At 37.3% G+C, this 13,768-nt stretch overlaps 3 protein-coding genes across 6 annotated transcripts; 2 read left to right on the plus strand and 1 right to left on the minus strand.

The window, feature by feature from the left end:
- Positions 1 to 155: 155 nt before the first annotated feature.
- Positions 156 to 7,608, minus strand: LOC104730929 (ATP-dependent DNA helicase SRS2-like protein At4g25120). Of its 3 annotated transcripts, none has more exons than XM_019233892.2 (29): positions 7,326 to 7,608; positions 6,404 to 7,097; positions 6,265 to 6,306; positions 5,985 to 6,148; positions 5,433 to 5,661; positions 5,247 to 5,303; positions 5,059 to 5,164; positions 4,834 to 4,967; positions 4,683 to 4,757; positions 4,436 to 4,561; positions 4,218 to 4,349; positions 4,036 to 4,119; positions 3,796 to 3,909; positions 3,589 to 3,689; positions 3,188 to 3,254; positions 3,055 to 3,105; positions 2,630 to 2,707; positions 2,336 to 2,542; positions 2,184 to 2,222; positions 1,990 to 2,061; positions 1,794 to 1,880; positions 1,673 to 1,723; positions 1,388 to 1,593; positions 1,203 to 1,296; positions 1,050 to 1,100; positions 796 to 858; positions 633 to 692; positions 480 to 542; positions 156 to 396 (listed from the first exon to the last, which is right to left on the minus strand). In XM_019233892.2, exons 1-29 carry the CDS (start codon positions 7,472 to 7,474, stop codon positions 307 to 309), a joined length of 3,486 nt encoding a protein of 1,161 aa, XP_019089437.2. In that variant the 5' UTR covers positions 7,475 to 7,608; the 3' UTR covers positions 156 to 306. The 3 variants fall into 3 exon arrangements, 2 of the variants coding, with proteins under 2 accessions (XP_019089437.2, XP_087334618.1); XM_087478492.1 differs by having other exon boundaries at positions 1,667 to 1,723; positions 7,326 to 7,558; XR_015574558.1 differs by lacking the exons at positions 156 to 396; positions 480 to 542; positions 633 to 692 and having other exon boundaries at positions 4,218 to 4,354; positions 7,326 to 7,556.
- A 516-nt stretch (positions 7,609 to 8,124) lies between these two features.
- Positions 8,125 to 10,571, plus strand: LOC104730930 (metacaspase-2). The gene is made up of 5 exons (XM_010450175.3): positions 8,125 to 9,036; positions 9,124 to 9,454; positions 9,696 to 9,816; positions 10,021 to 10,281; positions 10,382 to 10,571. The coding sequence occupies exons 1-5, from the start codon at positions 8,424 to 8,426 to the stop codon at positions 10,439 to 10,441; spliced, it is 1,386 nt and encodes a 461-aa protein (XP_010448477.1). The 5' UTR covers positions 8,125 to 8,423; the 3' UTR covers positions 10,442 to 10,571.
- A 572-nt stretch (positions 10,572 to 11,143) lies between these two features.
- On the plus strand, positions 11,144 to 13,329 carry LOC104730931 (superoxide dismutase [Fe] 1, chloroplastic). Of its 2 annotated transcripts, none has more exons than XM_010450176.3 (8): positions 11,144 to 11,319; positions 11,572 to 11,646; positions 12,117 to 12,305; positions 12,389 to 12,560; positions 12,641 to 12,708; positions 12,801 to 12,827; positions 12,936 to 12,959; positions 13,053 to 13,329. In XM_010450176.3, exons 1-8 carry the CDS (start codon positions 11,164 to 11,166, stop codon positions 13,158 to 13,160), a joined length of 819 nt encoding a protein of 272 aa, XP_010448478.2. In that variant the 5' UTR covers positions 11,144 to 11,163; the 3' UTR covers positions 13,161 to 13,329. The 2 variants fall into 2 exon arrangements, with proteins under 2 accessions (XP_010448478.2, XP_010448479.1); XM_010450177.3 differs by having other exon boundaries at positions 11,283 to 11,475.
- Positions 13,330 to 13,768: the final 439 nt, after the last annotated feature.

Below are 13,768 nucleotides of genomic sequence, written 5' to 3' on the forward strand. Positions count from 1 at the left end.
CTTGTGTATTAGCTACTTGATGGGAATACTCATACAATTTGAGAAGAAAACAGTTTCACATTTTCTTTTGATTTTGAGTTTTGAGCAATTCAGTAGCTATTCTAATGGTCGGAACATCACTTGGATGCATATAGACATGAATGAGTATTGAGTTATTTCACGACACCACCAAAACAATTTCCTTGAATTTCATTCTACAACATTCACTTTGTACATATTACCATTGTTCGTTCTTTTATATTGGAAATCGAGATCATGTCCAGGCACCTTTTTTAATACATTTGAACTTATGGATTATCTAGAATCTCAGAGTGATTTGTACTGTTCAATCAAGCGTGACGCATGGAGACGTGATGTTGGGGTCACTGTGCATCCTAGACTATGCAGAAATGCGATCTGTAGTTTCAAAAAACATAAACAAAAGTGTATCATCTTCTAATCTTTGGCAGACCAAAATGTGAGCTTGACGAGATTTTTACCTGTTTAGTCGTTGCTTCTGAAGTGCCCATTGAGTTTTCAATCCTCAGTTTTTGGAAATGCTCCTGAAACAGAGTTTTTTTTTTTTCCCCAAGTTTAATATAGTGAGTTAACTTAAACTTCTATTGCTTTGTCAAAACAGCAATATCTATTACCTGTTTCTCGCGCACTATATGAGCTCTTGTGTCTGCAGGAAGTTGTTCCCACCTAAGTACCTGATATCCCCAAAATACACAGGAACATGAGCACCACAATCTCAGTTTTCATTTTTATCAAATCACTAGCGTGTGATAGTGTTTTTCAGATATTAATGCTTACATGTTCTGCATATTGGAACGCTTCTTCAGAAGTCAATAATGATTTGAGTGCTCGTAAGACATCCTAAAAAAATAGTGCAGCATCCAGTTAGTCACCAAAGCATATTCCAACACTCTGTATGGCTTTAGTAGGCTTTAACGATTACGCTTCATAATAAACTTAACAGTAACCAAACAAGGAAACGACTGCATCGGAATTGTTTATGGTGAATAAATCTATAGATTATACCACATTTACTGAGAGAGGTATACAACCTTGTGTTTGTTCTTCTTGATGGCCAAACGTTCACCAATCACAAACTTTACCTGCATGTACGAAAACATTGACATGAAAGGTGAGTTAAGAACATTGACTGGCGCTTACATTAGTTGATCGAGAAAACTGTATGCAAAGTATGCGATACTCACCTTGTCAATCAGCCGCTTCGGTTCCTGGAATGCTCTTTTCTTAGCCCAGCTGTGAAATAAGTGAGAGACAACTGATCTAACCTCCACATCAAACCTGTTGAGGATAAAAGTTCTACACCTATTGAATGATGAACCACACCAAAGAGTGCCAAATTAGATAGTTGTGTTGGTTTTTAACATGTAACCTCTTAAGGAAGTTGTTCCCATTGAGTGCATATGCTGCTATTGACTCCTCGGAGGCATCATCTGCTGGAATGTTCATCACATCATTGTCTGTTAGTTTACTTTCCTCATGCTTTAATTCTTCTGATCCAAAACTGGAGACGCTCTGGTCAGTCTTGTTTGGAAGATTTTGGTGAACTTTTCTACAGTCATTTACGCTAAAATCTCCCTGCAAAGCATTGTTGAGAGTTCTTGTTAGTTCTATCACATTATTATGCATAAAGTTACAAACAGACTGAGACCTGAACCTGAAGAAGATGGTCGGGAATCTCTTTAAGAAATCGTGAGGGTTGGAGCACCTAGATGGAAAATCATTAGTCAGAGACAACGTCTGAGAGGAAGAATTCACAAACTATGTGTAGTACTGACCTGCCAGTTTGAATCCACTGTCACATACAAAAAAAATAGTTTCTTGCGAGCACGAGTCATAGCAACGTACAAAAGGCGACGTTCCTCCTACAATTTAAGCAAACACTGTGCGGTTAAATATATATTTGTAGAGTCTGCAGAGGTGGGAAGTGGATAGAGAGTTAATGAAAGACTTCATGAGAAGGAAAAGCTATACCTCAAGTGATGTTCCACTCTCTGATGAATTGCCGTTAGACTCATGTAATAGGGGAATCTCGTTTTCATTAGCCTGTTTAGCAAAACAATGATTCAGACTGGGCCAAGGACCTATTTTGTTTCATTGATTTTATAAACAAGTATTCCATAGCCGCCAACAACTCGGTAAAGAAAACCAAAGAGGGTGATATATACCTTGATTATGAAAACTATGTCCCATTCCAAACCTTTCGACTGCATAAAGATATACAAGAGATATTAGTCAATATTTCCATTACTGCCTGAAGCAGCTAATTCTAACACAGATGGGTAACAAACTGTGGACTGCTCGAGTGGTAGACAAAAACCTGATGAATGGTGGTCAATGTGACAGAATTTTCATTGTCATGTTTTCTTGAACGAAAATTTTCAGTTTCGCGCTCAGAGATATAGTTGATAAATGAATTAAGGTGCTTGCAGCCTTTGCTTTCTTTGACTGCATCCACTTCTCCATCAGTTGTAGTGCAATGAGCGGAAAGAAACTCAGCTACATCATCCAGTAAGTACTGGATTACCTGAAATCATTCCCCCAAAATATTTTTAAAACATACATACGGGAAAAGAAGATTACCCAAAGTTTTTGAATGGCAAAAGCCACATACAGATCTAAGATCGTTGTCTTCATTAAGCAGTTTTCCTCCATCATTATCCACAATGGCTCGTTGCTCAAGAAGGTATTTCTACAAGTTGAAACAACATGAAAAGGTAAAGCGTGATCAAGAAAAGAAATGGGTATGATATTCAGAATTTGTAAGAAAAGATACAGTAAATCTTCAAAGCAAAATCACATGTTCAGAAACTATTTTTCAGTGAAACTTACACCTTAAGCCTACAATCACGATATCTACAAACTTTCAAGAATGAGACGGGATTGTCTAAGTATAAGGTCCATCTTTTGTATATATGACTTGCTTAGCAAACAAAAGTATAAAATTGCCTGCATGTTTTGCTATATACGACTCCAGAGATGACATTGTCGGTTAATGGCTATAAGCATGTCATCACTTAAGAGAGAAAAACCAATTACCTGTGGTATCATATTTGCCACACATGTTATTACAGCTGAAAGTGATTGTTCCTGCAAATAGTTAAGATGTAAGGGATTTGTATTTCGTAGTACTAATTTAAAATAAGCATGATCACTTCAATTAACATCTTACCCTGTCAACCAGCTTTGCTACCATGTCAAGAGTTTGCAAAATTTTGCGTCCCTGGGTAAGCTGGCTCCTGTGGTTAATTCAAACGAATCTAAGAAGCTTGGCAAGAAACATGAATAAAAATAGCAAGTCTTAGGGGATAAAATGTGCACCATTCTTTGAATCTGTAGATACACATAAATATATATACATATACACACAATGTCACTTAGATCTGGGTGGCAAAAACGACCTATATGTATCACTCTAGTATGGTTCATGAAAATAAAAACAGACACAGTTATATGAGAAACTAGTATATATGTCTTGGTTGGTAAACGTAAAAGCAAACGATATTCTCAACTCAGAATTAAAACTAAAGCAATATTATATACTGATTTCTAATGAATTTCATCAAGCAGTACCTTTTGAAGGTACCCGAAATCTTGGCACTGAAGATATCACTCGCCGCTGAGATAAAGCTGCATTTCCTACTAGTCGAGATTTTTTCAATATGTTCTATAACCTGCAGACGATGGTGATAAGTTACTGATAGCTAAAGCTGAGAAAGAAAAAGTGAATCGTAGATAATCATGCAAATGAAATAAAACAAGAGCAAATGAGGTACAAACCTTTTGCTTTTCCTCTTTCTCAAAAGGAAGCAATGCCTTGAACACTCGCCTATAAGAAGCATCATCACATTCCGAAAATGTTGTTTTCAGCATGGCCAAAATGATTCGGACAACCTAGTTGTAATGTATATTAGATGGAGCTTATTCTCAAATGATACGGGAATCATCAATGTCATGAATTGAGATACATGGAGATCATGCAACAGTTAAAACAAATGAGATAAATATAAGGCAATCTACCTTTTTCCTGTAGAAAGCAACACCATGAACATTAAATGGTATTTTTCTCTGGCGGAATGCATTTTGGAAGACTTTACCTGACACCTGATTATCAGTACATTCGTGGTTTACCAACATAAGTAAATATGTTAAAGAGTTTTACATTCTGACAACATGTCATCAAGGAAACGAAAAGGACTGACCTGCCTCCTATAAAGAATGGCAATATCTCCGTAGGAACAACAAGGTGTTGAGTCATCATTGGTGATTTCAATTATTTTGTCAATGACATATGCACACTGTGCTTCCTCATTATGGCATTCTTTGACAGTAATCTATACTGGATAAAACACAAAAAGGTCAAGCCTGTTACTGTAGCCATTGAATGATGCAATTTCTTATAAAGAAAAGTTCAACTTGCCTTAGATCCCTGAGAATTTTCAGACGAAATGCTTTTTGATTGGCACCGCTTCGTATTGTTTTTTATGATAGAAGATGCGGCTTCCACAATATGGCGGGAGGAGCGATAGTTTTTTATAAGCCTGACCTGAATCAGAAGCAGTAAGATAAATGTTATGCATTCGCAATCCAATGGTGAGAGCTTTTGCTTCCTTAAGCTCATAAATCATATGTGGTCTAATATTTGAGTTAGCCACGAAAAGACAAACCTCTTTGTAATTTGGGAAATCTCGGCGAAACGAATCAAATCCTGAACTGTCGGCCCCGTTAAAACCGAAGATGGACTGCAAGAAAAGATATGTCATACTTCCTTTGAATATTCAAGTGAAAAGAAGTAAGCTTTGTTTGAAAACAACGCACCTGATCATCATCACCAACAATAGTTATGTGATTATGAGACCCTAGCATTCGTAGAAGCTTGTACTGCATTGTGCTAGTGTCCTGGAATTCATCAACTATGATGGCTTTCCAGGTATCTTGGCATTCCTTGAATACTTTAACCAAATGCAGCAAATACACGTGAATACAAGGAAATCTTGAGCGTCATAAATCATATATCCATAAAATTTATCCAAGTGGCTTCACCTTCAGGAAAGTCAGAGAGGAGTGTGACGGAACAACTGATCAAATCATGATAGTCCAGAGCATCACAAGCTTTTAGGATATCGTTGTAGTTTCCAAGAATTTTAGCCTGTAAAGGCACCAGTACAGAATCATATCACATGAACTAATTCATAGTAGAGATGCGGGAAATAAATTTTTAGCTGACTTACTCCTATCTCATTGCCCATCTTACGGCACTCCTCTGGAGTTTTACCAGAAGCTTTTCCCTAAAATACGAAAACAAGTTAAAATCAACTAATTGTAAGAGACAGATTATTTGCGAAGGACAGGATATAAGCACTATAAATAGACCATAAAGTTAAAAAAATAATATCCTTTCTTCTTTTATTGGCAACCTGGGTCACAAATTTCTGCCATTTTTTTGATAGATCCTTGGCGTATTCAGGACATACTGCTCCTGCTCCTGCTCCTGCCCCTGCCCCATTTAAACCTTCTCCAGACTCGCATACACCGGAAGTCTTGCTTCCATTCTTCTTTTCCTCCTCATATAAACGCACTGCTTCTATTATCGCTCTTCTTTGTTGCCCATGCCCATACACTGAGAATTCAGGTGTACGTTCTAACCTGTGACAGTAGGAAAGGTATAAGATAAATGAATCCCATGAATCTATAACATCAAAGATCTCAACAAGTGATTTGCAACTAACAACTTCAAACAAATACATGTAAAATAAAATTAGTGAAATCGCCATACATAAAAGAATTTATAAACTAATCTTGATTTCAAGTATTACTTCCATTTATTGTCCCTGCAACTCCAATTTAGCAACATAGGTAGTTACATTTTTCAGTAGTGAGAAAAAAACATTGCATATCTTCTCTTCTACCTACATTTTGGTAAATGTTAATTACCAAAATATCAAGAAATTCACAATTCAAATTCTCACTTTTCTGCATGCATCCGACAAAGCTGCAAGGAAAATGAATGGAATGTACTGATTGTTATCTCTTTAGCTGCTTTCTTTCCAGCAGATTTTCCTATGCGTTCTCTCATCTCAGATGTTGCTGCCGTAGTGAAAGTCATTGCAAGGATATTTGATGGATGTAGACCCTATCAAGTTAGAAAAAACACAAATCTTAAAATGTAAAGATAAGTTCAAATCTGATTTCATATACAAGATCTCAAGTACGGAAACAGTTAAAAATCACTAAGCGATAAGATAGTACCTCATTGAGCAACACTAAGACGCGGCCAACCATGGTGGAAGTCTAACATGGGAAAAGGAATAGTCAGCACTGACTGTACAACATGAAAACCCACAAAATTCTTGACTCATAGGAAAAAGAAAGTTTGTAAGAAACCAACCTTTCCACTACCAGGACCAGCAATAACCATCAAAGGCGTTGATATATTACTACAGGCTGCATCACGCTGTCTATCATTTAAAGACAGCAAATATTTTGAACACTCATCAGGCATGGAATTGATCAGTGCAGCAACGGTAGCCTCTTCTTCATTGAGCTTCGAGTTAATATTAGAGTCTGACACAAACTTTTCAACATCCCTAGAATCTAAGGTGGCTTTGATGAGCTCACTGTTCTTATCATCTTTAGCCGGCGTCTCATTTATGCTGGCACTTGGAGTTTGACAAGCAGCTTTTCTCGCTGACTGTTCAACAATAAAGTCAATCTCTTGTAAAATAGAATCATCGAGGTCATCATCATCAAGAAGCGAAGAAGAAGAAGAGCAACCATAGCTTAGTGTTGTAACTCTTTCTGGCTGTTTCAGGGGAGTAACAAACGGGTCTGATGAAACTCCATCGTTCCCAGAAATCTCGGTCTGAAATGCGTTTATAACCTCCTCATCAAGATTAAACCTAGGAGAAGGGGTGCTCATGCCACGAGGAGGAGGATAACAACCATTATCAGGTGACTCGATCCCTGGTTTTAGTCGTTTGTATGGTGTAGTATTATTCGCTGATAACTCCATAAGAGGAATTCGATTGAAGCTACTACCATGGTGAGTAACGGATTCAGTACCCATTGATGATTCCTTCACTCTGCAACACCAGGTAGATAAAATTTATCAATTAAAAGCGAACTCCAAATGCTAATTGCAAAATTACCAAATCCTAAAACTAAAAGCATGGGAAATGGAAGAGCAAGGGTTCACTTCACTAAACCATGATGAAATCAGAAATTTACCGCAATTGAACAAAGAGGAGATTAAAGAGTAAACCAAGAATTGGAATAAAATATTGAAAAGAAAGAAGAAAGCATGGGACGACCTTTGAGGGAAAGGATTGGAGAAATGAGCAGCATTCTCAAGTGGCCTTTTCCGGTCAAGGAGCGGCTTGGCGCTTCTGAAGCTTTGAGAAAGACGAACAGGGGTGTACTCTTGATTCCACATCCCTCTGTTCGGCGGGAGATTCTCCATTCTTCTTCCCACTCTTTGATGATCTTCAATTCGTTCGAGAAACTGGAAAAAACGAAAAACCTAGGGGGGGGGGGGGGGGGGGACAACGAATCTTCCGGGTATAGAAGAAGATCTTATTTGGGCCTTGAGAGCCCACGTAGGGCCCTTCGATTTTTAATAATGGATTTTTATAATCTTTTTCCGATATTATTGCAATTTTGCAAGTATGCACCAGTAAATTCTCTTTTTCTCATTTACCTCGGATTACTTTAGGATTTATCCAAAAAAACTACTCTTAAAATTCGATATCAATTGTATTTCGATCGTCTCTTATTTTCTTTGCTTGGATCCGTTTGAAGTTTGTTAATTAGTGGAATGTTCAAATTGTTCAAAATCTCCCAAGTGTTGTTGATGAGTTTTCATGCGTTGTATTGTATTATCCATCCGACATGACAATATCGGATGGTCAATAAGAACAGCTTCATATATGACTGTATATTGACTATAGTATGGTGGCTAAAATTAATTCCAATAATCCAGCAAAGTCATCATAAATCAACGTCAACTACATTCTAATTAGTTCCTTCGCACTATCAAATCCATGCTTACATAATGGAAAACAAAAAATATATATATATAGAAGAGAAGGAACAATAAAAATTCTCAACTTGCTAATTCAATTTGTGTTGTACATTATACATATTCAAGTTGAGACGACTTCATAATGATCCACCAAAAAAAGTCTTCATGACCGCCGAGTACATAAAAGCTTAAAGTCGTCTCTTTACTCAGCATTTTCTTCTTTACCTTCTTGTATCTTCTTCTTCTTCTTCTTCTTCTTCTAAAGTTCCAATGCATTCTTGTAAATTACAAGATGAAAAGCTTTAAGCTGTTACTAACAGGAAATATAGGGTGGAACTAGAAATCTCGAGAAAATAAAAGGAGTTGTGGGATATTTTAAAGAAAAAGAATGTTGTTGCTGGTGGATTGCTCCAGCTGTCGTACGCCGCTTCATCTCCCTCCCGGAGCCACCCGTATCCGCTGCTCCATTTGCCACGCCTTCACTCTCATAGCCCCCGAGCCCCGTCTCCAATCCCACGCGCCGGTTACCCCTCTTCATTTTCCCAACTCATCTCCTATAATTCCTGCACCATCCTCTCACATCTACCCGCCACCAACACCCTCTCCGTTTAACCACGCGCCGCCTGCACCTTCTCCGTTTAGCCACGCGCCGTATGCACCTTCTCCGTTTAGTCACGCGCCGTATGCACCGTCTCCGTTCAACCACGCGCCTCTAGCACCCTCTTCGTTTAGCCACGCGTCTCCAGCACCGTCTCCGTTCAACCACGAGCCTCCAGCATCGTATCCGTTCACTCATGCGCCGCCGGTACCGTCTCCATACAATCACGCGCCGTCGGGTCCTCCGCCGCCGGTACACGGACATAAGCGAGCGGTGATCGTCGGGGTTTCTTATAAGAACACAAAGGACGAACTGAAAGGATGTATCAATGACGCAAAGTGCATGAAGTTCATGTTGATGAAGCGTTTCCACTTCCCTGAATCTTGCATTCTTATGCTCAACGGTATTATTCTATTTTCCCTACACCTTTTAACATTCATATTTTCACCATAGTATATACTTAAAAGTGTCAAAAATGGTGTACGTATAGAAGAAGAAGAGGACCCATTGAGATGGCCAACGAAGAATAACATAACAATGGCGATGCATTGGCTAGTTTTAAGTTGCAAACCGGGAGATTCCCTTGTCTTCCATTTCTCTGGTCACGGCAACAACCAGACGGATTACAACGGCGACGAGATCGACGGATTTGACGAGACTCTTCTCCCGGTTGACCACAGGACTTCAGGTGTCATCGTGGATGACAAGATCAATGCTACAATCGTACGGCCTCTCCCTTATGGAGTCAAGCTCCATGCCATCATTGACGCTTGTCATAGTGGTACCGTCTTGGACCTACCCTATCTTTGTAGAATGGACAGGTATGATATCTATAAGTCTTGTTAGTTACAATATTTACTTTTCTTCTTGGTGTTGCGTCTCCAATTTACAAAATTATATGATAAAAAAATGTAGCATATAGAAGTAATTGTTAAAAAAACCAATAGAGCCATGCAGTATAATAGTATATATATGCCCTATAAACCAATAAATTAACAAAAATAGGAACTGTTTATGTATATAGCTCATTAACCCCTTTTTTTCTTGTTCCTTCATTTTTAGGCTTGGAAACTACGAATGGGAGGACCATCGGCCTCCATCAGGAATGTGGAAAGGTACGAGTGGCGGTGAAGTCTTCTCCTTCACGGGCTGCGATGATGACGAGACCTCTGCTGATACTCCGGTACAATTCCGCTAATGCAACTCTTTAGATTCCAAACAACTTTTGATAGTATTTGTAAACAATTCCGCAAAACGTAAAATCATCCATATTTTATATTTTCACCGTTACGTTATAGTAGCTACTCCATATAAATAAACGTATGAACATACCTTCGTTTTAATTAAAAGCTCTCATCACAAAGAAACTTGTGTGTGCTGCATGCAGCAATTGTCAGGGAGTGCGTGGACTGGGGCAATGACGTATGCATTCATTCAGGCCATAGAACGTGGTCATGGGACTACTTATGGGTCCTTGCTGAATGCGATGAGATCAACGGTTCACGAGATCTTTGACAAAAAGAAAGGTAGAGAGCTTGTGGAAGTGGAAGGGGGTGATTTTCTCACTACTCTTCTTGGTTTGCTCATCTTAGGCGCTGCTCCTTCTGATGAGGAAGAAGAAGTAAACCAAGCCCCTCAGAAAACTCAGGTAATCCATTCATCTACTCATTACTTCGATAAAATGGTTTTCATAGCAAGGTTAATGTTAATTAAATTGCATTAATTGGCATATTGGATTGGTACCGCAGGAACCACAATTGAGCGCTAACGAGGCATTTGATGTGTATGGGAAGACATTCTCTTTATAACATGGGATGAAATGGAAGAGTATAGAAATGTCAGAAAATCAATTAAATTCTTTATTGAGTGAATGATACATGGGACATGATCATTATATATGTTAATCGGCCTTATGAAGTGAAAATAATAGTTTTGAGACTTCATCTTTCAAAATTACCATCAAGTTAAATACTAATACTGGCATATATGGTGTTCCCCATCTTAATTCCTAAAGTTTAATGAAATCAGACAAACAAAACACACGAATGTGGTGTATAACTTTTCCTCTCCAAACCGAGATTTCGTTGTTTCATATGGACTTTGCTAACAAAAAAAAAAAAAAAGGACTTTGCTTGAACTTACACAGGCTCGTCATCATTGTAAGTAACTGTAGATTTTTCATAACAGTATTCATTTCTCTCGATTCCTATATTTTCAACACAAAAAAAAAAAAAACATCATAATATATCCTCACTATGTTCATATAGATGTAAAAACCATAATAATTTCAGACTATTCTACAGAATTCTAGAAAATAGATAAGATAGGCCTAATTAATATGAGTTTGTGGTAAAAAAACGAATGTTTGAAATTAACATAGTTCAACTCAATAAACTTGTACATAACGTTGTATAATTGTATTTATGTAAAAATAATTTGTAAAATATTACTAAAATGATGTCCATAATTTTTTTTATCCAATTATGACGACACAATGAGTCTATAGGAGCCACGAAGAGAGAAAAAAAAAATGTACTGCAAAAAGATAATGATAGTACAAACGATACGTCGTACTGCCACATGTACGATGCATCTCAATTACCAAAAAGCAGAGCCATCCATAAAACTCAAAACACACACGGATTCCACTGGCGTGTGCTCTCCTCACTTGTCCTTGAAACTTGAGGTACTCATTCTCTATCTCTCATCTACTTTTTTAGTTCATGTTCGAGTTTTCGTGATCTCTTACTCTTTTCGTGTCCAACAATCTCTTGCTCTTCTACATAAGTACATAGAAATTTTATTATAATTTGCTTGGCCGTCCGACAACACACAAACGCATGTATACATTCTTTTGTGTTTTGTAAGAATTATTGATTTTTTTTTTTTTTTTTGGGTGCATCTAGATAATTGATGTTATGTTGTTTTTCATGTGCAGCTTCAATCTCAAAGTATGGCTGCTTCAATTGCTGTTACCGCAAACTATGTCCTCCAGCCACCTCCATACGCTCTGGTATGCATGATTTTATTGATATGTTTCTTCCAACCAATAGCAATTTTCGGCAAATATGTCATTTTGTTTTGGTTGGATTAGATTTTTGCTTCCTACCTAATAGATGATATAAGTTGTTATGCCCAAAGTGGCCTTCAAAATACCTTTTTTATCCTCCCGTCAAAGGCGTTACAAATGAAGTTTCATCAGCTATTATTTATTAACACAAAACCAAAAGCAACAATGCGTTACAAATTAAATGAACTCCTCTAATTTCACAGTGGAAGAAAACATAACTCATACTGTATAAATTTGTCGTTAGTGTTTTTTCCAAAAATTCGTGGGATAAATAAACCACTATATATATAGGACGGGAAATTTCAAATTTGTATCAATATATTTTGGGTTCATTTATTTTAAAATATGCTGATTAGTATATTGAGTGAAAGAGCAATTTTGATGAAATGTTATGTGGTATAATTACTGGAAAGGATGCTTTGGAGCCGCATATGAGCAAACAAACTCTGGAGTTTCACTGGGGAAAGCATCACAGGGCTTACGTGGACAACCTCAAGAAGCAGGTTCTTGGAACCGATCTTGAAGGCAAACCCTTAGACCACATTATCAACAAAACCTACAACAATGGCGATCTCCTTCCTGCTTTCAACAACGCTGCTCAGGTCATTACAAACCCTTTTTTTTTTTTTTGATCTTTTAAATTGTGTATGATTGTTTAGCTGAACCTGAATGGTTGTGTTTATAGGCGTGGAACCACGAGTTCTTCTGGGAATCAATGAAACCCAATGGTGGAGGAAAGCCATCAGGAGAGCTTCTTGCTCTGCTTGAAAGAGATTTCACTTCTTATGAGAAGTTCTATGAAGAGTTCAATGCTGCTGCGGCCACTCAGTTTGGAGCTGGCTGGGCCTGGCTTGCTTGTGAGTGTTTCAAATTTAAGAGCCTTACATAGATACTACTTTACTTTACCTTCTTCCTTATCTCTCTGCTTTAATAACAGATGCAAATGACAAACTCAAAGTAGTGAAAACTCCAAATGCTGTGAATCCCCTTGTGCTCGGCTCTTTCGTAAGTTTTTTCATGAAAGAACTTGGATACACAATTTAGTTGATTAGTGATCACTAAACTTAATCTTAATCTTGGATGTGGTTTTCTTGCAGCCCTTGCTTACCATTGATGTCTGGGAGGTAAGTAAACACTTTTTTGTCCCATACCTAATCCAGTGTTCGTCCTAAACCCTATTTTTCTGACAAGTTTGTTGATATATTTCTTTTCCCGTTGGATACATCGAACAGCATGCTTACTATCTCGACTTCCAGGTAAACAGCTTACTCAAAAACACAACAAAACGGTTTTCTTCATCGATTTATTTGTTTTGTTGATTGTTGGAATCTTATTTGTATAACGAGCAGAACCGGAGACCAGATTACATAAAGACATTCATGAACAACCTTGTGTCTTGGGAAGCTGTCAGTGCCAGACTTGAGGCCGCAAAAGTTGCTTCTTCCTCTTCCGCTTAAGCAGAGAGTTCTGAACAATATGACTTCAATGAATTCTTCATTATTGAAGTTTCTTAATAAAGTATTGGTCAATGTAATAAGGACGCAGCTTTGTTGTATGTGTGACAGAGTCTTTCATGTAGAATTTTGCACTTGTGCAATGAACAAATACAATGCTCTTTTTGTGGTATGTTTGGGTGTGTTTGAGTTAAGTTTTCATTGTCTGTTTCGAAAGCACGGTTCTGTATTTTCTATTCTATAAGACTATATAATATATATTCACATACTATATGATTCACTATTTAAAATTTTAATATAATAATATAAAAATATTTGTTGTCTTAAATTTTTAAAATCTTCAAAAACTAAACGCTTACACATAAAATATTTTATGTGTAGTATTGAAAAAGAATTTCATCTATTAGAATTAGAAACAAATTTATGATTTTTATTTTTATTTCTTTATAAATATATATATTATTAATGGAAAGTAATTATATGTATTATTTGTGTTTAAAATTCTGATAGCTTCAAAGTAAATGTTGAGACTTTTAGAGCTCTTGCGTGTTTTCCTACTATTGATTTAAGACTCACTAGATTATGATCCGCGGTATACCGCGGACCAAAAA

Source organism: Camelina sativa, chromosome 12 (assembly GCF_030686135.1).
Source record: "Camelina sativa cultivar CO46 ecotype springtype chromosome 12, ASM3068613v1".
Lineage (NCBI taxonomy): Eukaryota > Viridiplantae > Streptophyta > Magnoliopsida > Brassicales > Brassicaceae > Camelina > Camelina sativa.